This window comes from Musca autumnalis, unplaced genomic scaffold (assembly GCF_047663935.1).
Source record: "Musca autumnalis isolate F117 unplaced genomic scaffold, ASM4766393v1 scaffold_5, whole genome shotgun sequence".
Classification (NCBI taxonomy): domain Eukaryota; kingdom Metazoa; phylum Arthropoda; class Insecta; order Diptera; family Muscidae; genus Musca; species Musca autumnalis.
In genome coordinates this window covers 200,369,914-200,394,565 of record NW_027412088.1, presented here as the reverse complement: position 1 = coordinate 200,394,565, position 24,652 = coordinate 200,369,914, and the positions used below count along the sequence as shown (strand labels likewise).

The 24,652-nt window shown below is 39.8% G+C and overlaps 2 protein-coding genes across 4 annotated transcripts in view; one reads left to right on the top strand and one right to left on the bottom strand.

The window, feature by feature from the left end:
- LOC141387155 (divergent protein kinase domain 2A) overlaps window positions 1-24,652 on the top strand; it is a 33,091-nt gene that overhangs the window by 3,859 nt on the left and 4,580 nt on the right. The window contains exon 1 of one of the 3 annotated variants that reach the window (XM_073956388.1): window positions 21,943-22,018. The exons of 1 other annotated variant lie outside the window; for it this stretch is intronic. The gene's annotated coding sequence lies outside the window, so the exon portion shown is untranslated. Of the gene's footprint in view, window positions 1-21,942; window positions 22,019-22,522; window positions 22,646-24,652 lie in introns of those variants that run through there. One more of the 3 variants, XM_073956389.1, reaches the window with a different exon arrangement.
- LOC141387153 (uncharacterized) lies at window positions 3,243-21,295 on the bottom strand. Its single transcript, XM_073956383.1, has 2 exons — window positions 20,688-21,295; window positions 3,243-4,620 (listed from the first exon to the last, which is right to left on the bottom strand). The coding sequence occupies exon 2, from the start codon at window positions 4,618-4,620 to the stop codon at window positions 3,328-3,330; it is 1,293 nt and encodes a 430-aa protein (XP_073812484.1). The 5' UTR covers window positions 20,688-21,295; the 3' UTR covers window positions 3,243-3,327.

The following is a 24,652-nucleotide window of genomic DNA, read 5'->3' as shown; positions in this document are numbered from 1 at the left end:
AGAATAGAAGACTACCGTAGGGGTCTTCTATAGAATAGAAGACTACCGTAGGGGTCTTCTATAGAATAGAAGACTACCGTAGGGGTCTTCTATAGAATAGAAGACTACCGTAGGGGTCTTCTATAGAATAGAAGACTACCGTAGGGGTCTTCTATAGAATAGAAGACTATCGTAGGGGTCTTCTATAAAAAAAGACTTCCGTAGGGGTCTTCTATGGAATAGATGACTACCGTAGGGGTCTTCTATAGAATAGAATACCAACGTAGGGGTCTTCTATAGAATAGAAGACTACCGTAGGGGTCGTCTAGAGAATAGAATACTACCGAGGGGTCTTCTATAAAATAGCAGACTACCGTAGGGGTCTTCTATAGAATAGAAGACTACCGTAGGGGTCTTCTATAGAATAGAATACCAACGTAGGGGTCTTCTATAGAATAGAAGACCAACGTAGGGGTCTTCTATAGAATAGAAGACCAACGTAGGGGTCTTCTATAGAATAGAAGACCAACGTAGGGGTCTTCTATAGAATAGAAGACCAACGTAGGGGTCTTCTATAGAATAGAAGACCAACGTAGGGGTCTTCTATAGAATAGAAGACCAACGTAGGGGTCTTCTATAGAATAGAAGACCAACGTAGGGGTCTTCTATAGAATAGAAGACCAACGTAGGGGTATTCTATAGAATAGAAGACCAACGTAGGGGTATTCTATAGAATAGAAGACCAACGTAGGGGTATTCTATAGAATAGAAGACCAACGTAGGGGTCTTCTATAGAATAGAAGACCAACGTAGGGGTATTCTATAGAATAGAAGACCAACGTAGGGGTCTTCTATAGAATAGAAGACCAACGTAGGGGTATTCTATAGAATAGAAGACCAACGTAGGGGTATTCTATAGAATAGAAGACCAACGTAGGGGTCTTCTATAGAATAGAAGACCAACGTAGGGGTATTCTATAGAATAGAAGACCAACGTAGGGGTATTCTATAGAATAGAAGACTACCGTAGGGGTCTTCTATAGAATAGAAGACTACCGTAGGGGTCTTCTATAGAATAGAAGACTACCGTAGGGGTCTTCTATAGAATAGAAGACTACCGTAGGGGTCTTCTATAGAATAGAAGACTACCGTAGGGGTCTTCTATAGAATAGAAGACTACCGTAGGGTTCTTCTATAGAATAGAAGACTACCGTAGGGGTCTTCTATAGAATAGAAGACGACCGTAGGGGTTTTCTATAGAACGGAATACTACCATAGCGGTCTTCTATAGAATAGAAGACTACCGTAGGGGTCTTCTAGAGAATAGAAGACGACCGTAGGGGTTTTCTATAGAATAGAAGACACCCTAGGGATCTTCTATAGAATAGAAGACACCGTAGGCGTCTTCTGTAGAAAAGAAGTACACCGTAGGGTTCTTCTATAGAATAGAAGACACCGTATGGGTCTTCTGTAGAATAGAAGACACTGTAGGGGTCTCCTGTAGAATAGAAGACACCGTATGGGGTCTTCTGTAGTATAAAAGACACCGTAGGGGTCTTCTATAGAATAGAAGACTACCGTAGGGGTCTTCTATAGAATAGAAGACTACCGTAGGGGTCTTCTATAGAATAGAAGACTACCGTAGGGGTCTTCTATAGAATAGAAGACTACCGTAGGGGTCTTCTATAGAATAGAAGACTACCGTAGGGGTCTTCTATAGAATAGAAGACTACCGTAGGGGTCTTCTATAGAATAGAAGACGACCGTAGGGGTTTTCTATAGAACGGAATACTACCATAGCGGTCTTCTATTGAATAGAAGACTACCGTAGGGGTCTTCTAGAGAATAGAAGACGACCGTAGGGGTTTTCTATAGAATAGAAGACACCCTAGGGATCTTCTATAGAATAGAAGACACCGTAGGCGTCTTCTATAGAAAAGAAGTACACCGTAGGGTTCTTCTATAGAATAGAAGACACCGTAGGGGTCTTCTATAGAATAGAAGACCAACGTAGGTGTCTTTCATAGAATAGGAGACCAACGTATGGGGGTCTTCTATAGAATAGAAGAATAACGTAGGGGTCTTCTATAGAATAGAAGACTACCGTAGGGGTCTACCGTAGGGGTCTTCTATAGAATAGAAGACTACCGTAGGGGTCTTCTATAGAATAGAAGACCAACGTAGGGGTCTTCTATAGAACAGAAGACCAACGTAGGGGTCTTCTATAGAATAGAAGACCAACGTAGGGGTCTTCTATAGAATAGAAGACCAACGTAGGTGTCTTCTATAGAAGACACGTAGGGGTCTTCTATAGAATAGAAGACCAACGTAGGGGTCTTCTATAGAATAGAAGACCAACGTAGGGGTCTTCTATAGAATAGAAGAGCAACGTAGGGGTCTTCTGTAGAATAGAAGACCAACGTAGGGGTCTTCTATAGAATATAAGACAAACGTAGGGGTCTTCTATAGAATATAAGACCAACGTAGGGGTCTTCTATAGAATAGAAGTCCAACTTAGGTGTCTTCTATAGAATAGAAGACCAACGTAGGGGTCTTCTATAAAATATAGAAGACCAACGTAGGGGTCTTCTATAGAATAGAGACCAACGTAGGGGTCTTATATTGAATAGAAGACCAACGTAGGGGTCTTGTATTGAATAGAACACGACTGTAGGTATAGTAGTAGTATGGAATAAGAGAACGTAGAGGTCTTCTATAGAGTAGACGAGAAAGACTACCGTAGATGTCTTCTATAGAAAAAGAATGCCACGAGGATGTCTTCTATAGAATATTAGGGTTTTTCTATAGAAAAGAAGACCGGTATAATTCTATTTTATAAAATACCCCAATGCTCCATGCTTTCAGAAAGTTTTCTTTTTATCGAAAATTCACCTACCAGTCTCTTTTTGTTTTCCTTAACTCTATTCCCTTTCTAACATTTCTTTATCGAATCTCTATTTCACTCATCAATCATCCAAGTAGTCTCTTGGGAATAATGGACTTTATTATCATTATCTTTGTCATCATCATCATCATTTGTATGGAATACCTAATTTCTATTTAATTTGAAATAAAACAGGTTTTTAAAACACAAACAAAAACTACGACGACAAACAAACCTTCAAATATTTCGGCAACAAACTGCGTACTCATCTCACCAGCAGTCAGGCAGCAGCATTTGTGTGAAAGTTTAATGAACCTTTTTTTTAACGGCGAGAAATTTCAAAACCCCTTAAGGCATAAATAAATAAAAGTCAATGGAGTTTTTTTTTTCAATTTCAAGATTTTGTTTAATTTTTTCTTATTTACTATTTCTTATATTAGGTGGTGGTTGGAGGGCTCTAAAACTTAAACTAAATTTATAAAATGAATGCCTTTAATAAGACTACCACTGTGGGTATCTAAATCTCTGAATTGTATGCCCTCCACTTGAGTAGAATACAGACTGCAAGGATATTCAGCAGCCTGACACTGAGAAGGCTGCCATATTAGTTTGATTTCATATTCAACATCGGGGGATAGAACAATGCCCTTGGACCATTTGACATTTACATCACAGTTGTATTTGGTTAACTGTTTAGAGATGGTGTGGCTCCACACTGGCGTCTCATCACGTTGGGGTGCGGTAATTTCTATGCTTAGATTTTCATAATATTCACTGCTGGGCACACGTAGACGTGATAGGTGGGGTGTAAGGCGACTGTGTATGGTAAGACCTTGTAGAGAAATAAAACGATTTGATTTGACGTAAGTTGACCACTGGTTGTTGCCATAATCAATGGTAAAGGGACGACAAGCCTTGTAATAACATCTTTCCAAGGATTGGGAATACTGAGGCTTCAATTGTTGTAGCTGCTGTTGATGAGTGTCGGCTTCTGCAAGTTCATTGCTGCATTCCTTGATGTTAAGATCCTCAATTATGGCAGAACATTCTGTTTGTTTCAAACCCATTTCCAGACATTCCTGTTGGCACCATTCATATATGAACCACAACAGATTTTGGGGTGGTATTTGTTCCTTACACATGGATATAATGGTTTTGATACAGTCCTTGGAGACATGGTAATAGTGATTCTTTAAATAGGCCACAAATTGGGCCTCCTTGAGGCAGCAACGCACAAAGAAATTGAAACAGATGCTTAACAAGCTATTCAAATCCAGGCATATACTCAATTCCAAGGCAGCCAAAATATTGGAAAAGCGCAGCTTTAGCTGTATGGCCTCCAAACAATCCAATTTTAAATCGTTGAGTAAGTACTTCTCCGCACCATAATACAATTCAATGGTTTCCTCTAGGGACAATTTCTGGAACTCCACGGATCCCTTGTAGATATAGATGATCATTAGCTTAAAGATATCATTACTCATATCCAGAATGTCAATGACATTTTGTTTTTCACTGATTGGACCATAGAACATGGCCTCAAACACTGGACTGGATGTGGCTAAGATTAATTTATGGCAGCGTACTTCATGGCCACCAATCAGAAAGACACAATCATAGTACTTTTCACTGGCCAGCAATTGTTCATAGCGCAAGGCCAGCGGCGGTAAGAGATCAGAGGATTTTTTCAAATTTTCAAATAGAAAATTTGATTTTGGATACACGGTAAGCGGAGTCGGTGCTGCTGTTGCCGCCATCTGCAAAAATAAGAAATAAAAAAACACAGAAAAGGGGAGTTAAAGAGAAAGTTTTAGCATGTGTTAAATTATGTATTAGAAGAGCTTTAACTCAAGATTTATGGCCAAACAATTTGTTGCTATTAATCAAATGAATAAAATCTAAATAAATATTTGTTTCGAAATATTTCTCATGGGTAGAGACGAGGGCTCGTCTTTGGCCTAATGGCTTTGTTTGAAACCAGTTTTGAAAGAAAAAACAAAATGCACAAGAACCGTTATGAGGTTTGTTATACTATTATTGTGAAAATATATTTTTGGAAATTTCCAAAAATTGGAATTTTTTTTCACAAAGTTATAAATTAAAACTAAAAAAGCGGAAATGAATTTTTACAACATCAAACCATGGATTTTGATGTTTGCTATTCTAATTACAAATGTTTTATTAGTTTTCAAACACACATTTGTGGTCATATGGAGGGAGCACGTTTTCGTATGTCGATGTTGATGAATATTTGATTTGAATACAAAACGAGGTATCATCGAACACGGCTCACGTGTCTCTCTTTCTTTAACTAATAATAAAAACATCGTAGATCAGCAAAAAATTAACAAAAAAGAATCCAAAATAAATAAACAAATGTTCCTATATACCAAAAAAGTCATTAGCATGCATATGTATGTATTCCATAGCTATTTACTTTAGTACGCCGTTGGCAAATCATTGCCCATGGACAAGTGTCAATGAATTGAAGTTTTTTTTTCGTATTTTATTCTACGAGAATGTTACGCCTTGGCGCGGTATATCATTTCTCCAGAATTTATAATAATTTTTTATATAAATTATTCTGTGTTTTGCATAAATAACTAATTTAAATTACTAAATAAAAGGTGAGTTTCGGTTATGAATAATTTTGCATTGACAATAAAATCTAATGAATCAAGACATGTCAAAATTTGTAAACAAGAGGAATAAAGATTAATGCGCCTTGAGTCTTAAAATTAAAACAAAATTAATTTCTATGCACTGAAAATAGCTTTTTAGTAAACAAACTGCTGAATTTGCTGTTAATTTTATGGAAATGGTATGTTGAATAAAATTTATAAAGTGAATGCCTTTAATAAGACTACCTACCACTCACTGTGGGTGTCTAAATCTATGAATTGTAAACCCTCCACTTAAGAAGAATACCAGAAAGCTGCCATATTAGCTTGATATATACAAAATCTGGGATAGAATAATGCCCTTGGACCTTTTGACATGCATTTTTTTAATTCTAATAATATTTTCAATCTTCCATTTAATTTGTTTTTATTTTCCTAAATAAATTTTTTTTTATATTTTTATTTAAAGTACTTTTTGCACGATGTCACCACCTTGTATATTTACCTTGAAATTAATACTTTGTAAATTAACATTAAAGAACGATGGACGGCATATTTAACAAAAATGTTTTTCGATAAATTTGAAGGAATTTACCCAGGGGCTGATAAGTTTCGGTCTTATGCTAATTTATGGTCCCCTAATTCATATGTAATGGATGGATGAATCGAAAAAGGGTTCTGGGAAGAAGCCCTTCCCCGAAAAAGGATTCTAGGAAGCAGCCTTTCCTCGAAAAAGGATTCTAGGAAGCAGCCTTTCCTCGAAAAAGGTTTCTAGGAGGCACCCTTACCTCGAAAAAGGGTTCTAGGAGGCACCCTTTCCTCGAAAAAGGGTTCTAGGAGGCACCCTTTTCTCGAAAAAGGGTTCTAGGAAGCACACTTTCCTCGAAAAAGGGTTCTAGGATGCACCCTTTCCTCGAAAAAGGGTTCTAGGAAGCACCCTTTCATTGAAAAAGTGTTCTAGGAGGCACCCTTTCCTCGAAAAAGGGTTCTAGGAAGCACCCTTTCCTCGAAAAAATGGTTCTAGGAAGCACCGTTTCCTAGAAAAAGGTTTCCAGGAAGCACCCTTTGCTCGAAAAAGGGTTCTAGGAAGCACCCTTTCCTCGAAAAAATGGTTCTAGCAAGCACCCTTTCCTGGAAAAAGGGTTCTAGGAAGCACCCTTTCCTCGAAAAAGGGTTCTAGGAAGCACCCGTTCCTGGAAAAAGGGTTCTAGGAAGCACCCTTTCCTCGAAAAAGGGTTCTAGGAAGCACCCTTTCGGAGAAAAAGGGTTCTAGGAAGCACCCTTTCCTGGAAAAAGGGTCCTAGGAAGCACCCTTTCCTGAAAAAAGGGTTCTAGGAAGCACCCTTTCCTGGAAAAAGGGTTCTAGGTTGCACCATTTTCTCAAAAAAGGGTTCTAGGAAGCACCCTTTCCTCGAAAAAGGGTTCTAGGAAGCACACTTATCTTGAAAAAGGGTTCTGGGAAGAACCCTTTCCTGGCAGAAGGGTTCTAGGAAGCACCCTTTCCTCGAAAAAGAGTTCTAGATAGCACCTTTTCCTCGAAAAAAGAGTTCTAGATAGCACCTTTTCCTCGAAAAAAGAGTTCTAGGAAGCACCCTTTCTTCAAAAAAGGGTTCTAGGAAGCACCCTTTCCTGGAAAAAGGGTTCTAGGAAGCACCCTTTCCTGGAAAAAGGGTTCTAGGAAGCACCCTTTCCTGGAAAAAGGGTTCTAGGAAGCACCCTTTCCTGGAAAAAGGGTTCTAGGAAGCACCCTTTCCTGGAAAAAGGGTTCTAGGAAGCACCCTTTCCTGGAAAAAGGGTTCTAGGAAGCACCCTTTCCTGGAAAAAGGGTTCTAGGAAGCACCCTTTCCTGGAAAAAGGGTTCTAGGAAGCACCCTTTCCTGGAAAAAGGGTTCTAGGAAGCACCCTTTCCTGGAAAAAGGGTTCTAGGAAGCACCCTTTCCTGGAAAAAGGGTTCTAGGAAGCACCCTTTCCTGGAAAAAGGGTTCTAGGAAGCACCCTTTCCTGGAAAAAGGGTTCTAGGAAGCACCCTTTCCTGGAAAAAGGGTTCTAGGAAGCACCCTTTCCTGGAAAAAGGGTTCTAGGAAGCACCCTTTCCTGGAAGAAGGGTTCTAGGAAGCACCCTTTCCTGGAAAAAGGGTTATAGGAAGCACCATTTTCATGAAAAGGGTTTGTAGAAAGCACCATTTCCTGGAAAAGGGTTCTAGGAAGCACCATTTCGTGGAAAAAGGGTTCTAGGAAGCACCCTTTCCTCGAAATAGGGTTCTAGGAAGCACCCTTTTCTCGAAAAAGGGTTCTAGGAAGCACCCTTTCCTCGAAAAAGGGGTTTAGGGAGCACCATTTCCTCGAAAAAAGGGTTCTAGGAAGCACCCTTTCCTCAAAAAAGGGCTGTAGGAAGCACCCTTTCCTCAAAAAAGGGTTCCAGAAAGCACCCTTTTATAGAAAAAGGTTTATAGAAAGCACCATTTCCTCGAAAAAGGGTTCTAGGAAGCACCCTTTCCTCGAAAAAGGGTTCTAGGAAGCACCCTTTCCTCGAAAAAGGGTTCTAGGAAGCACCCTTTCCTCGAAAAAGGGTTCTAGGAAGCACCCTTTCCTCGAAAAAGGGTTCTAGGAAGCAACCTTTCCTCGAAAAAGGGTTCTAGGAGGCACCCTTTCCTCGAAAAAGGGTTCTGGGAAGCACCCTTTCCTCGAAAAAGGGTTCTAGGAATCACCCTTTCCTCGAAAAAGAGTTCTAGAAAGCACCATTTCCACGAAAAAGGGTTCTAGGAAGCGCCCTTTCCTCGAAAAAGGGTCATAAGAAGCACCCATTCCTGGAAAAAGGGTTCTAGGAAGCACCCTTTCCTCGAAAAAGGGTTATAGGAAGCACCATTTCCATGAAAAGGGTTTGTAGGAAGCACCATTTCCTGGAAAAGGGTTCTAGGAGGCACCCTTTCCTGGAAAAAGGGTTCTAGGAAGCACCCTTTCCTGGAAAAGGGGTTCTAGGAAGCACCCTTTCCTGGAAAAAGGGTTCTAGGAAGCACCCTTTCCTCGAAAAACGGTTCTAGGAAGCACTCTTTCCTCGAAAAAGGGTTCTAGGAAGCACCCTTTCCTGGAAAAAATGTTCTAGGAAGCACCCTTTTCTTGAAAAAAGGGTTCTAGGGAGTACCATTTTCTCAAAAAAGGGTCTAGGAAGCACCCTTTCCTAGAAAAAGGTTTCTAGGAAGCACCATTTTCTCGGAAAAGGGTTCTAGGAAGCACGCTTTTATCGAAAAAAGAGTTCTAGGAAGCACGCTTTTATCGAAAAAAGAGTTCTAGGAAGCACGCTTTTATCGAAAAAAGAGTTCTAGGAAGCACACTTTCCTCGAAAAAGAGTTTTGGGAAGAACCCTTTCCTGACAAAGGGGTTCTAGGAAGCTCCCTTTCCTCGAAAAAGGGTTCTAGGAAGCACCCTTTCCTCGAAAAAGGGTTCTAGGAAGCACCCTTTCCTCGAAAAAGGGTTCTAGGAAGCACCCTTTCCTCGAAAAAGGGTTCTAGGAAGCACCCTTTCCTCGAAAAAGGGTTCTAGGAAGCACCCTTTCCTCGAAAAAGGGTTCTAGGAAGCACCCTTTCCTCGAAAAAGGGTTCTAGGAAGCACCCTTTCCTCGAAAAAGGGTTCCAGGAAGCACCCTTTCCTCGAAAAAGGGTTCTCGGAAGCACCCTTTCCTCGAAAAATGGTTCTAGGAAGCACCCTTTCCTCGAAAAAGGGTTCTAGGAAGCACACTTTCCTCGAAAACGGGTTCTAGGAAGCACCCTTTCCTCGAAAAAGGGTTCTAGGAAGCACCCTTTTCTCGAAAAAGGGTTCTAGGAAGCACCCTTTTCTCGAAAAAGGGTTCTATGAAGCACCCTTTTCTCGAAAAATTGTTCTAGGAAGCACGCTTTCCTCGAAAAACGGTTCTAGGAAGCACTCTTTCCTCGAAAAAGGGTTCTAGGAAGCACCCTTTCCTGGAAAAAATGTTCTAGGAAGCACCCTTTTCTTGAAAAAAGGGTTCTAGGGAGTACCATTTTCTCAAAAAAGGGTCTAGGAAGCACCCTTTCCTAGAAAAAGGTTTCTAGGAAGCACCATTTTCTCGGAAAAGGGTTCTAGGAAGCACGCTTTTATCGAAAAAAGAGTTCTAGGAAGCACGCTTTTATCGAAAAAAGAGTTCTAGGAAGCACGCTTTTATCGAAAAAAGAGTTCTAGGAAGCACACTTTCCTCGAAAAAGAGTTTTGGGAAGAACCCTTTCCTGACAAAGGGGTTCTAGGAAGCTCCCTTTCCTCGAAAAAGGGTTCTAGGAAGCACCCTTTCCTCGAAAAAGGGTTCTAGGAAGCACCCTTTCCTCGAAAAAGGGTTCTAGGAAGCACCCTTTCCTCGAAAAAGGGTTCTAGGAAGCACCCTTTCCTCGAAAAAGGGTTCTAGGAAGCACCCTTTCCTCGAAAAAGGGTTCTAGGAAGCACCCTTTCCTCGAAAAAGGGTTCTAGGAAGCACCCTTTCCTCGAAAAAGGGTTCCAGGAAGCACCCTTTCCTCGAAAAAGGGTTCTCGGAAGCACCCTTTCCTCGAAAAATGGTTCTAGGAAGCACCCTTTCCTCGAAAAAGGGTTCTAGGAAGCACACTTTCCTCGAAAACGGGTTCTAGGAAGCACCCTTTCCTCGAAAAAGGGTTCTAGGAAGCACCCTTTTCTCGAAAAAGGGTTCTAGGAAGCACCCTTTTCTCGAAAAAGGGTTCTAGGAAGCACCCTTTTCTCGAAAAAGGGTTCTATGAAGCACCCTTTTCTCGAAAAATTGTTCTAGGAAGCACGCTTTCCTCGAAAAAAGGGTTCTGGGAAGCATCCTTTGCTCGAAAAAGGGTTCTAGAAAGCACCCTTTGCTCGAAAAAGGGTTCTAGGAAGCACCCTTTCCTCGAAAAAGGGTTCTTGGAAGCACTCTTTCCTCGAAAAAGGGTTCTAGGAAGCACCCTTTCCTCGAAAAGGGGTTCTAGGAAGCACCCTTTTTTCGAAAAAGGGTTCTCGGAAGCACTCTTTCCTCGAAAAAGGTTTCTAAGAAGCACCCTTTCCTCGAAAAAGTTTTGTTGGAAGCAGTCTTTCCTCGGAAAAGGTTTCTAGGAAGCACCATTTTCTCGAAAAGGGGTTCTCGGAAGCACCTTTTCCTCGAAAAAGGTTTCTAGGAAGCACCCTTTCCTCGAAAAAGTGTTCTAGGAAGCACCCTTTCCTCGAAAAAGAGTTCTGGGAAGAACCCTTTCCTCGAAAAAGGATTCTAGGAAGCACCCTTTCCTCGAAAAAGGGTTCTAGGAAGCACCCTTTCCTCGAAAAAGGGTTCTAGGAAGCACCTTTTCCTGGAAAAAGGGTTGTAGGAAGCACCCTTTCCTCGAAAAGGGGTTCTAGGAAGCACCATTTCCACAAAAGGGGGTTCTAAGAAGAACCATTTCCTCGAAAAAAATGTCTAGGAAGAAAACTTGTCTCGAAAAAGGTTTCTAGGAAGCACCCTTTCCTAGAAAAAGGTTTCTAGGAAACACCATTTCCTCCAAAAAGGTTTCTAGGAAGCACCATTTCCTCGAAAAAGGGTTTTAGAAAGCACCCTTTCCTCGATAAAGGTTTCTGCGAAGCACCCTTACCTCGAAAAAAATTCTAGGAATTACACTTTCCTCGAAAAAGAGTTCTGGGAAGAACCCTTTCCTGGCAAAAGGGTTATAGGGAGCAGCCTTTCCTCGAAAAAGGGTTCTAGGAAGCACCCTTTCCTTGAAAAAGGGTTCTAGGAGGCACCCTTTCCCTATGAAAGGATTCTATTAAGAACCCTTTCCCTATGAAAGTATTCCAGGAAGCACCATTTCTCATGAAAGGCCTAGAACCCTTTCTTATGAACGGTGTATCCTGGTTTGAGGTATTTGGAACGGTCTTTGCTGCTTTTGTCTAACGAATTAGCTGTAAATGCATAGTCTGGACTCTCCGTGATCGGAAAACATTCCTACAAAAACGTATGGCCACGTTTTGGTAGAGGCCCCATAGTTTTATGATGTACCTAGTCGGTCCATTCCTTTGGGTACCTCCCCCCATAGGTTCAAACTTTTCGCTAAAATGATGCGCACGGTAACTCTCGAAGGCAGTAACAGATTTGATCGATACTTTGCACATCATAATATTTCTACGAGTCGTAGACCAGCTTAGAATATGGACTATATATGCCAACTCCGTCGGGTACCTCCCACACAAAATTTCGGATAAGTGCAGTTTAGGACCTTCTCTCGTATGGTTTTGATTTTTCGTGAAACAGGTTGCACTCAAGGCCCCCCTTACTATGGTACAAGTTTTTTCAGTGGCAAGTCCATACTTCTTGAGAAAAAGACCCGAAGGCTGTAAAAAAACCCCAACGGTCAGCATGTATAGTGGCTGGTGCACACGACAACTCTCGAAACGAATAGAGTTGTATAGTTCATGAACGAACTAGTTCAATTGAACGATTCATCGAAAAGAGCGTATAACTATATCAGACAATATAGTTCATTATAGTTCAATAGTTCTCTGAGCGTCAACCGAAAGATCCACGAAGAACGATTCACAATAGCTGTGTTCCTTTACTTACCTGAGGTTACCATTTTTACCATTTTTAACCTGCAAAGCGTTCCTTAACCCCGAAAAGTGGCAAAACTGGAAGCAATTTTTAAGAGAGTGAGAGGGGAGAGAGAGCGAAAATGACTTTCTCTTCTACCACAGGCTACCAGCAAAATTTTTGCAGGTAAAAAATGGAAGAACTGATTTTTTGACTTTTGTTTGACGATTATTTCACAATGAAGAAGAAAATGGACGAAAAACAAGAAAAAGTCGAACACTGACAAAACTAAATTAAAAACTGTGAAATAAAAGACGAAAATTGATTTTTCTATGCTTTTTTGACATTGCTGCCAGATCTACCATTTTTCCGTTCCTTTACTTTTCTGGTAAAATGTTCATGAGAGAACAATTTTGACACTTTTCTCTTTTACCACTCTTACCATTAAAAAAGTAAAGGAACAAAGCTAATCTAGTTCAACATGTTCACAAATGCATAAAGTGACGCCGTCGTCTGTGTTATGTGATGCCCTCGTAATGTGATGTGTTTGTTTATGTTTTGGATCAAGGTAGTGGAATTCGAATGATTGAACTGAATATTGAACTATGAACTAAATTACTGAACTAGTTCAGTTAAAAGAGCTGAACTATTGAACTAGGTCTTTAAAATGAACTAGATTGTGCAACTCTAGAAACGAATACTGCATGGGTCCACACTTTGCATATCGAAATATTTCTTTGAATATTGGATGAAATTTGAAAATAGTGCTTATATGTCCACTCCTGCCGCTATCTCCCCGACTAAAATTCGAAAATATTCGCTAAAATTGTACGCGCGATATCTCACAAACGAATCAATCGATTTGGACCAAATTTGGGATCTCGGAATATTTTATTCAAACTTAGTTTATTTTCAAATGTGGGCCCTTGTGCGGTTAGGGGTCTGTTTGATGATCCTTTGGAAATTTACTCCTAGTGGACCTGTTTACAGCGATATTATGTTTTTCGTGGGCAAGTCCATGTTTCGTGATATAACGGTCCAAAAGCTCTGAATTATAAGGTAACTAACGGAAATGACTGGTGGGCGCGATATCTATCGAGAGGAATGACTCTCAAAATAAAACACACTTCCAAAATGGACTATGTGGGACCATTTCTTTAGGTAACTTCCCCGCAAGACTTCTGAGCTTTCATCCTAATCCATATTTTTGTTCATATGTCCAAAATTCTGAAAAAAGTGTTTCAATTCACATAGGCTGAGAGTGAGAGTATATCTCTGTCGGGCAAATTCGACTGATACTTTTTTAATTGTTTTGTGGGGTACTCCCTTTTTGCTCAATGCTTCCCATAGGCTTTGAAGGCTATCTTGAAGTCGATGAACAGACCTTATAATTTAAAATAAATTGTCTTATATTGTTTGTTAGATCCTTTACTTTTCAATTCTCGCTTTAAGATAACAAACAAAATGGGCACTTATTTCTGAAGTAGAAAACGTGTTAAGTTGGTTCCCTGATCGTTTTCGATACGAGAGTATTTTGTAAACATACCCTTAAGAAGCGTTTTAACAACCCGATAACAAATATTGGAAGTAACAAAAATACAAATAAAAACACTTGTTTACATAAACTGATAACATATTTTCAAAATTGGCAGCAAATTAAAAAGCAAAAAATCCTCCAACAGTTTTGATCAATAAAAGATAAGTGTTTAGGTAAAGATAATAACTGAACATATACTTGTATTCCACTTAGGACTTATTTTTTAAAAAATCTGCAAATAAAAAAACGAAAAGTAGAGGGAAAATAATAACAAAAAATTGAAAACAGAACTCACGAAACTTAATGGCAAATTGGTGTGGAGGTTTGGTAGCTTTACATATGTAGTTGTATAGGCTTGAAACACCTACCTAAAGAAGACTTTGATGAGAAAGATCTACATTATGATGAGCCGCTTGTCGTAGATTTTGATTAGCCATATGGGATCATATCGAATGTTATAAAATATAGACAGTTAACCATTTCTAGTAATAGCAACAAAATTCACTTTCACCAAAAAGAAAGTGAAAGTCAAATCATTAGACTATCTGAGAAAACATTTGAATATTTATCACATCTTTGAAGAAACATTGAAATGGTTTTATATTATTTATTTCACATTTTCTAAAACCTGGTCACCTTAACAAACGCCTTATTTTTTTCAAAATTCAATGTGCAACTACCTATGTACCTACCTGTCTAACTACCTGATTGAATTTTTCAAAGGTAAACGACAAAAAAACCAAACAACCAACACAATTGCCGGCCGAACACCACCACCTTCCTCATGATGTTCCTCTACAAATGCAAATTTCAAAATTTCACATGAACTGTTTACGTTCTAAACTTGAGGAGATTTACTTGTTGAGAATCCACAATTATTGTTGATTTTATTTTATTTTATGTTTTGTTTTCTTTGATTTCATTATCACATGGTTGTGGTGGAGCGCTGCTGGGGCTTAGAACACCAGACACACGGCCAAGAAGTGGTTTGTCATCATCGGTTATTATGGCGAGGTTTGTGTTTTATTTGTTTTTGGTTTAATTGTTTCCATTTTTTCCTACCGGCATTTCTTCAACTGGTATTTTCAGAGGTATTATTAAGTTTGTTCATTTTATAGTAAGAATGATTTAGATACGTTTTTTATGAATGATGAACAGTGGAACATGGGATTAGGGATCGGAAACACTTTCAAGAAGTTTAGTATCCCCACATTAGTTGCTATGAATTGGGGATTTCGTCATCTGTGACCCAAATGAATTTTGAATTATTGTATCGACAGCAGATTCGCAGATTCTTGTATTGGCTTCAGCACCGATTTGTGTTACAAATCAATACCGTTCTCACTTTGAGCACTTGTCAGCGGGAATATTTCTAATTTCTTTATACCTATATATATTCCTTATACTCTACTGGCCATTTTAATATGCAATTCACTTTAACAAAAGTATACGTTTTTCAAAGGCCGTCGCACCCGAAGTGAATATACCTTCTGAGTATATCGCTTTCAAAAAGTCATATTCTGTCAATGGCATTGGGTTTCAGACATATATATAACGCGTTTGGACAGAAATTGTTGTTGTTTTTGTAACAATTCGTTTGTATTCGGAAGATGTTTCCTGGAAGTTCTTAAAATATAGAAACAAAGAAAATAAAGGGTCTTAGGAACCACACTTTACATGGGAAAGGATCTAAAGAAGCACCCTTTCCTTAAGAAAGGATCTTAGGAAGCACCCTTTCCTTAAGAAAGGGTCTTAGGAAGCACCCCCTCCTTAAGAAAGGGTCTTAGGAAGCACCCTTTCCTTAAGGAAGGGTCTTAGGAAGCACCCTTTCCTTAGGAAAGGTCTTAGAAAGCACCCTTTCCTTTGGAAAGGTCTTTGGAAGCACCCTTTCCTTTGAAAAGGTCTTTGGAAGCACCCTTTCCTTTGAAAAGGGTCTTAGGAAGCACCCTTTCCTTTGAAAAGGGTCTTAGGAAGCACCCTTTCCTTTGAAAAGGGTGTTAGGAAGCACCCTTTCCTTTGAAAAGGGTGTTAGGAAGCACCCTTTCCTAAAGAAAGGGTCTTAGGAAGCACCCTTTCCTTAAGAAAGGGTCTTAGGAAGCACCCTTTCCTTAAGAAAGGGTCTTAGGAAGCACCCTTTCCTTAAGAAAGGGTCTTAGGAAGCACCCTTTCCTTTGCAAAGGGTCTTAGGAAGCACCCTTTCCTTTGCAAAGGGTCTTAGGAAGCACCCTTTCCTTTGCAAAGGGTCTTAGGAAGCACCCTTTCCTTTGCAAAGGGTCTTAGGAAGCACCCTTTCCTTTGCAAAGGGTCTTAGGAAGCACCCTTTCCTTTGCAAAGGGTCTTAGGAAGCACCCTTTCCTTTGCAAAGGGTCTTAGGAAGCACCCTTTCCTTTGAAAAGTGTCTTAGGAAGCACCCTTTCCTTTGAAAAGTGTCTTAGGAAGCACCCTTTCCTTTGAAAAGTGTCTTAGGAAGCACCCTTTCCTTTGAAAAGTGTCTTAGGAAGCACCCTTTCCTTTAAAAAGGGTCTTAGGAAGCACCCTTTCCTTTGAAAAGGGTCTTAGGAAGCACCCTTTCCTTAAGAAAGGGTCTTAGGAAGCACCCTTTCGTTAAGAAAGGGTCTTAGGAAGCACCCTTTCGTTAAGAAAGGGTCTTAGGAAGCACCCTTTCCTTAAGGAAGGGTCTTAGGAATCACCCTGTCCTTAAGGAAGGGTTTTAGGAAGCACCCTTTCCTTTGAAAAGGGTCTTAGGAAGCACCCTTTCCTTTGAAAAGGGTCTTAGGAAGCACCCTTTCCTTTGAAAAGGGTCTTAGGAAGCACCCTTTCCTTTGAAAAGGGTCTTAGGAAGCACCCTTTCCTTTGAAAAGGGTCTTAGGAAGCACCCTTTCCTTTGAAAAGGGTCTTAGGAAGCACCCTTTCCTTTGAAAAGGGTCTTAGGAAGCACCCTTTCCTTTGAAAAGGGTCTTAGGAAGCACCCTTTCCTTTGAAAAGGGTCTTAGGAAGCACCCTTTCCTTTGAAAAGGGTCTTAGGAAGCACCCTTTCCTTTGAAAAGGGTCTTAGGAAGCACCCTTTCCTTTGAAAAGGGTCTTAGGAAGCACCCTTTCCTTTGAAAAGGGTCTTAGGAAGCACCCTTTCCTTTGAAAAGGGTCTTAGGAAGCACCCTTTCCTTTGAAAAGGGTCTTAGGAAGCACCCTTTCCTTTGAAAAGGGTCTTAGGAAGCACCCTTTCCTTTGAAAAGGGTCTTAGGAAGCACTCTTTCCTTTGAAAAGTGTCTTAGGAAGCACTCTTTCCTTTAAAAAGGGTCTTAGGAACCACCCTTTCCTTTAAAAAGGGCCTTAGCAAGCACCCTTTCCTTTGAAAAGTATCTTAGGAAGCACCCTTTCCTTTGGAAAGGGTCTTAGGAAGCACCCTTTCCTTTGAAAAGTGTCTTAGGAAGCACCCTTTCCTTTGAAAAGTGTCTTAGGAAGCACCCTTTCCTTTAAAAAGGGTCTTAGGAAGCACCCTTTCCTTTGAAAAGGGTCTTAGGAAGCACCCTTTCCTTAAGAAAGGGTCTTAGGAAGCACCCTTTCGTTAAGAAAGGGTCTTAGGAAGCACCCTTTCCTTAAGGAAGGGTCTTAGGAAGCACCCTTAGGAATCACCCTGTCCTTAAGGAAGGGTTTTAGGAAGCACCCTTTCCTTTGAAAAGGGTCTTAGGAAGCACCCTTTCCTTTGAAAAGGGTCTTAGGAAGCACCCTTTCCTTTGAAAAGGGTCTTAGGAAGCACCCTTTCCTTTGAAAAGGGTCTTAGGAAGCACCCTTTCCTTTGAAAAGGGTCTTAGGAAGCACCCTTTCCTTTGAAAAGGGTCTTAGGAAGCACCCTTTCCTTTGAAAAGGGTCTTAGGAAGCACCCTTTCCTTTGAAAAGGGTCTTAGGAAGCACCCTTTCCTTTGAAAATGGTCTTAGGAAGCACCCTTTCCTTTGAAAAGGGTCTTAGGAAGCACCCTTTCCTTTGAAAAGGGTCTTAGGAAGCACCCTTTCCTTTGAAAAGGGTCTTAGGAAGCACCCTTTCCTTTGAAAAGGGTCTTAGGAAGCACCCTTTCCTTTGAAAAGGGTCTTAGGAAGCACCCTTTCCTTTGAAAAGGGTCTTAGGAAGCACCCTTTCCTTTGAAAAGGGTCTTAGGAAGCACCCTTTCCTTTGAAAAGGGTCTTAGGAAGCACCCTTTCCTTTGAAAAGGGTCTTAGGAAGCACCCTTTCCTTTGAAAAGGGTCTTAGGAAGCACCCTTTCCTTTGAAAAGGGTCTTAGGAAGCCCCTTTCCTTTGAAAAGGGTCTTAGGAAGCACCCTTTCCTTTGAAAAGGGTCTTAGGAAGCACCCTTTCCTTTGAAAAGGGTCTTAGGAAGCACCCTTTCCTTTGAAAAGGGTCTTAGGAAGCACCCTTTCCTTTGAAAAGGGTCTTAGGAAGCACCCTTTCCTTTGAAAAGGGTCTTAGGAAGCACCCTTTCCTTTGAAAAGGGTCTTAGGAAGCACCCTTTCCTTTGAAAAGGATCTTCGGAAGCATCCTTTGCTTTGAAAAGGGTCTTAGGAAGCACCCTTTTCTTTGAAAAGGGTCTTAGGAAGCACCCTTTTCTTTGAAAAGGGTCTTAGGAAGCACCCTTTCCTTTGAAAAGGGTCTTGGGAAGCACCCTTTCCTGTGAAAAGGGTCTTAGGAAGCACCCTTTCCTTTGAAAAGGGTCTTAGGAAGCACCCTTTCCTTTGAAAAGGGTCTTAGAAAGCACCCTTTGAAAAGGGTCTTAGGAAGCGCCCTTTCTTTTGAAAAGGGTCTTAGGAAGCGCCCTTTCTTTTGAAAAGGGTCTTAGGAAGCGCCCTTTCTTTTGAAAAGGGTCTTAGGAAGCGCCCTTTCTTTTGAAAAGGGTCTTAGGACGCACCCTTTCCTCAGAAAAGGGTTTTAGAAAGCACCCTTTCCTTTGAAAAGGGTCTTAGGAAGCACCGTTTCCTTTGAAAAGGGTCTTAGGAAGCACCGTTTCCTTTGAAAGGGGTCTTAGGAAGCACCCTTTCCTTAAGAAAGGGTCTTAGGAAGCACCCTTTCCTTAAGGAAGGGTCTTAGGAAGCACCCTTTTCTTAAGGAAGGGTCTTAGGAAGCACCCTTTCCTTAAGAAAGTGTCTTAGGAAGCACCCTTTCCTTAAGAAAGGGTCTTAGGATGTCCGCTTTTCTTAGGAAAGGATCTTAGGAAGAACCCCTTCCTTAAGGAAGGGTCTTAGGAAGCACGTTTTTCTTAGAAAATTGTCTTAGGAAGCCCGCTTTCCTTCAGAAAGGGTCTTAGGAAGCCCGCTTTCCGTAAGAAAAGGTCTTAGGAAGTAAGAAAAGAAAAGGGTTTTAGAAAGCAGCCGTTCCACAAAAAAAGGTTTTTAGGAAGCGCTTTTCCTTTTCTTAGGAAAGGGTTTTAGAAAGTAATCGTTCCTCAAAAAAGGGTTTTAGAAAGCAACCGTTCCTCAAAAAAGGGTTTTAGGAAGCACCCTTTCCTCAGAAAAGGGTTTTAGGCAACACTCTTTCCTCAGAAAAGGGTTTTAAAAAGCAACTGTTCCTCAAAAAAGCGGTTTATGAAGCACCCTTTCCTCAGAAAAGGGTTTTAGGAAGGGTTTAGACAGCAAAAGGGTTTTAGGAAGCAACCTTTCCTCAGAAAAGTGTTTTAGAAAGCAACCGTTCCTCAAAAAGAGGGGTTTAGGAAGCACCGTTTTTCAGAAAAGGGTTTTAGGCGGCACCCTTTCTTCAGGAAAGGGTCTTAGGAATCACCCTTTCCTTGGGAAAGGTTATTGGGAAGCAGCCTTTTCGTCAGGAAAGTGTTTAAGGAAGCAAAGTAACAATAGGAAAGGGGTTTAGGAAGCAAAGTATCCATAGGAAAGGATCTTAGGAAGCATCCTTTTCTTTTAGGTAGCACCCTTTCCTCAGGAAATGGTATAAGGAAACACCCTTTCTTCAGGAAAGGGTTTTATGCAGCAGCCTTTCCTCAGGAAAGGGATTTGTTCAGAACCCTTTCCTTAAGAAAGGATTTTAGGTAGCACCCTTTCCTCAGAAAACGGTTTTAGCAGCACCGCTTTCCTCAGGAAAGTGTTTAAGGCAACACCATTTCAAGGTCTTAAGAAGCACAATTTTTCTTAAGAAAGGCTTTAGGAAGCAACCTGTCGTTAGGAAAAGCTTTTAGGTAGTCCGCTTGCCCTAGAAAAGGGTCTGAAGAAGCCCGTTTTCCTAGGAAATGGTCTTAGAAAGCACCCTTTCCTTTGAAACCGGTCTTAGTGGTAGAGATATTTTTCTCAATATTTAAAATTAAATTTCTAATGCAACCAATGAACATTTTTTATTGATTTTAATATTGATAATGTTTTAAAATCCCACACGCAGAGATAGCCGAGCTAGTTATAAGTGATCGTGTGTACACTAAGGTTTTATGGCATTTTAATGACACAGTGTGAACATTATTTATTTATCAAATTTTAATATTTTTAGAATATTGAGTTTTAAAATAAGAGATTTGTACATTTTGTTGAATAGGTAAGCTAAGAGTTAGCTAGCGGCTAGAGCTATAAAAACAGTTTATTAATAAATACCACGAACTTTGTCTTCTTTTATGCAGAATGTATTTTAATTATTATCGCTGAAGGCAATTTATATTTTAGGCCTGATCGTAGAAGGTATTTCCAAGTTCTTGCAACTACTTGCAAGTACTGCTCAGTTCCCTTTTATTGAACAAGTTTTTATTGAACAGCATTTTGTAAAAATTTGTACAAATTTTTGGGTTATCGTACAGACCTATTATTTCAGCTTGTTGGCTACTGAACTGAGCACTACTATTTTGTGTGCAATTCTTAGAGCAAACACAAAATAAAAATTTGGACATTTGTCAAAATTATTTCATGTCCACAAGTTAATATTTCAGCCAATGCCACAAAAAGTCACTTTAGATTCCAATACGGAACTTTAGAGGTCCATATTAGCAAAAGTAGGCACTTGCACCAGCAAGAATGTATGTATGTATATCATCATAATCAGGACAATAAGTCCAAGGTATGGAAAAAATTTCCTACATTTTACTTAAGCCCCATATAATTTCACAACTTAAAAATTTTCTCTAGAAAAATTATTTTATTTTTTATACATCTTACCTTCTAAAAAGTGTTTTTTTTTTTCAATATCTTATGTAAACGTTTTTGTTTGTAAATTGTTGTTGAATTGTCGTTTATTTACTTTTTGTTAAATTTTTGTCAATTCTCTCAACTTTGAGAATTTTGCCTTGGTTTGTTTTTTTTTCGTTTGTTATTTTAAATGATTAATTCAAAATTTTTAATTGCGCACAAAATAATTGTTGTCGTTATTTCTTAGAACATTATTTGATGTCAATATCCATTTTTAAATCTTCATATTTATAATTTATTTTGATTTTTTTAATATATTTTTTCTTGCTTCCAATGGTTCCCAGTTATGGAAGTTTGCCTTTATTTTTTAAGGTGTTGTTGAGTGTTTTATTGAACTTGACCAACATATAGAATTTGTTATTTATTTTAGCCTTTATTTGCCAGCTGATCTTTGATAACTTAACGAGGAGAATATCAACTTGTTTCGGTTAATGGCGTTTTGTTACGTCTTTACGTTGTGATCAGCAATTTTAAAAAATGTAAGCAGAAAATTTCAGGTCGTTTAATTTACACGAAATACAACGATGCGTTATCCACGACTCTCCCCACACAACTAATCAAATGAACAGATATCTCACACTTTTGTATCTTTCATAAATTTGTTTTGCTATTTTTTGGGGCTATCTGTCTCCCCAGTAAACAATTCTCTCAATGTTCTTAACACACCTTTCTCGCACAATGTCAGAATGTGTTTGGCTCAGTCTCTGTATTTGAACACTCTGTTTTCTTAACTCACCATTTTTAGTATCTAGACAGCAACAGGTGCTCATCGACGTTCATTTTCGTGACAACAACTCACATATATTCGTATTATGTCTGTCACTGTTTAATAACATTTCCGTTAAAAGAGATACATTTTCTTAACCCTCTTCCACTGTTTTAACACCTTTTTAGAAGTTTTGTTTTAAGAGATCACCGCTGAAGAGAACTCAACTCATGTAAACAAATACCATAAAAAGAGGAACAAGTGCAGCTGTTTCCTTCTTTAGTATGCAAGAAATTTATAAAATTTAAGATTTTTTACAAAAAAAAAAAAAAAAAAAAAAAGGAATAAAATTTGTTGGTTTAAAATACAATAGGTTTGTCCTTTTACGTACTGAACTTTACTGAACATTGTTTCTTCAGTAATGTTTAGCAACATTTCAATTATACAATTGTCAAAACTTTACTGAAGAAAAAATGTTCAGTAAAGTTCAGTACGTAAAAAGACAAACCAAATAACAGTTGCCTGTCAAGTTCTGGAAAACATAAAAACAACGCTACAAATCTGATTGTCTATTAAGAAAACCTCTTTAAGGCAAGTAAGTAAAAAATTTACCAACGTTAAGTAACCATTCTTTTATCCCTCAAGGCCGATTGAACTGATCCTTTGCTATCTTACATTCATTTTATTAGCTTTTACAATTACAACAAAACTATCCATTGAACCATTTCAACATTACCAGCAACAAACAATCAAAGCCATTGGCATTACTACTTGAATGGCCTTCATCCATCTTTTTTCGTTTTGTTATCCTACAAACAGTTTACTGTGAAATCTTAACAGTCCTATTAAGTTAATGGTGGCACCATGAAGTTCTTCTTGGACTTTTGTTTGGTGTTGCTTTTTTGGTTCTTATTTTTTTTTCGTTTTCTTCATTTTATTCCACCACAAAAAAACCTTGAACCTGTTTCATTAACGATGCATTTCATTCTTCCCTTTGTTGTTGCCATTGTAACATGTTCTACCACCATTAATAACTGCTCTTCTTTTTGCAGACGAAATCCTCTGCAACATGTGCCACACATTCAAAAAGGGGCAACACAACTGACCAAGGCATGGGACATAAGAACTGTTAGTTATTTTTAGAATAAAAACCGGCATCATCATTGTTATTATCAGCAGCACCAAAATCAAAAACAAAGATATGCAGGAAGAAGCTAGTAAGGTAGGAACCCATCTCTTAAGGAAGAATTATTGTGTGGTTTTAAAAACTAAAGAAGAAGAACATATTTTTTTCTTTCAGAAAGGGGACTTTCAGAAGGGGACTATAGAAGCACCTTCTTTCAGAAGGGGACTATAGAAGCACCCTTTCGTTTAGAAAAAGGTCTACTGAAGCACCCTTTTGTTCAGAAAAGGTCTACTGCAGTACATTTTCTTTCCTAAATGATCTATAGACGCACCCTTTCTTTCAGAGAGGGTCTATAGACGCACCCTTACTTTCAGAGAGGGTCTATAGAAGCACCCTTACTTTCAGAGAGGGTCTATAGAAGCACCCTTTCCTACAGAAATGGACTATAGATGCACCCTTTTTTACAGAAAGTGACTTCAGAAGCACCCTTTCTTTCAAAAATTGTCCATAGACTCACCCTTTCTTTCAAAAAGAAGATATAGAACAGGGACGCGCTTCTTTGTATAGTGAGGGCGCCCACTGAGTTGTTTTTGCATTTGCTTCTCTCTCTCACGTACAGCGTACGTGTACATAAACAAACGATAAACATCATGTGGTTGTTGTTTTTTCACCCATGCTTTAGTATTGATGGAAATATTATGGGTGACGCTGCTATAGAAGTACCCTTCTTTCAGAAGCACCCGTTTTCCTCAGGAAAGGATCTTAGGAAGCACCCGGTTTCCTCAGGAAAGGAACTTAGGAAGCACCCTTTCATTAGGAAAGGGTATTAGAAAGCCCCCCTTCCTTGGGAAAAGGTCTTAGGAGGCACCCTTTTCTTAGGAAAGGGTCCTAGGAAGCACATTTTGCTTAGGAAAGGGTCTTAGGAAGCACCCTTTCGTTAGGAAAGCGTCTTAGCAACCACCCCTTCCTTAGGAAAGGGTCTTAGAAAGCGCACTTTCCATAGCAAATGGCCTTGAAAAAGGGTCCTCACGGTTTTAGAGAGGAGCACCCTTTCCTTGGGAAAGGGTCCTAAGGGTTTTAGAAAGCACCCCTTTCTTGGGAAAAGGTTTTAGGAAGCACCCCTTCCTTGGGAAAAGGTCTTAGGAGGCACCCTTTTCTTAGGAAAGGGTCCTAGAAAGCACATTTTGCTTAGGAAAGGGTCTTAGGAAGCACAATTTCCTTGGGAAAGGATCTTAGGAAGCACCCTTTTCTCAGGAAGGGATCTTATGAAGAACCCTGAGATCCTTTCCTAAGGAAAAGGTGCTTCCTAAGATCTTTTCCTAAGAAAAGGGAGCTTCCTAAGATCCATTACTAAGGAAAGGGTGCATCTTAAGAACCTTTCCTAAGGCAAGGTTGCTTCCTAAGACCCTTACCCTTACCTAAGGTGCTTCCTAACATCCTTTCCTAAGGAAAGTGTGTTTCCTAAGATCCTTTCCTAAGAAATGGGTACTTCCTAAGTTCCTTTTCTAAGGAAAGGGTGCTTCCTAAGATCTTTTCCTAAGGAAAAGGTGCTTCATAAGACCCATTCTTAATTAAAGGGTGCTTCCTAAGACCCTCTCCTTAGGAAAGGGTGCTTCCTAAGACCCTCTCCTTAGGAAAGGGTGCTTCCTAAGACCCTCTCCTTAGGAAAGGGTGCTTCCTAAGACCCTCTCCTTAGGAAAGGGTGCTTCCTAAGACATGTTCCTTAGGAAAGGGTGCTTCCTAAGACCCTCTCCTTAGGAAAGGGTGCTTCCTAAGACATGTTCCTTAGGAAAGGGTCCTTCCTAAGATCCTTTTCTAAGGAAAGGGTCCTTCCTAAGATCCTTTTCTAAGGAAAGGGTGCTTCCTAAGACCCATTCCTAATTAAGTTGTGCTTCCTAAGATCCTCTCCTAAGGAAAGGGCGCTTCCTAAGATCATTTCCTAAGGAAAGGGTGCTTCCTAAGACCCTTTCCTAAGGATAGGGTGCTTCCTAAGACCCTTTCCTAAGGATAGGGTGCTTCCTAAGGCTTATTCCTATGGAAAGGGTGCTTCCTAAGGAAAGGGTGCTTCCTAAGATCATTTCCTAAGGAAAGGGTGCTTCCTAA

What these genes read in the sequence shown, in the direction of transcription:
- LOC141387153 (XM_073956383.1), bottom strand. Translation starts at nt 4,620, where the DNA reads ATGGCGGCAACAGCAGCACCGACTCCGCTTACCGTGTATCCAAAATCA.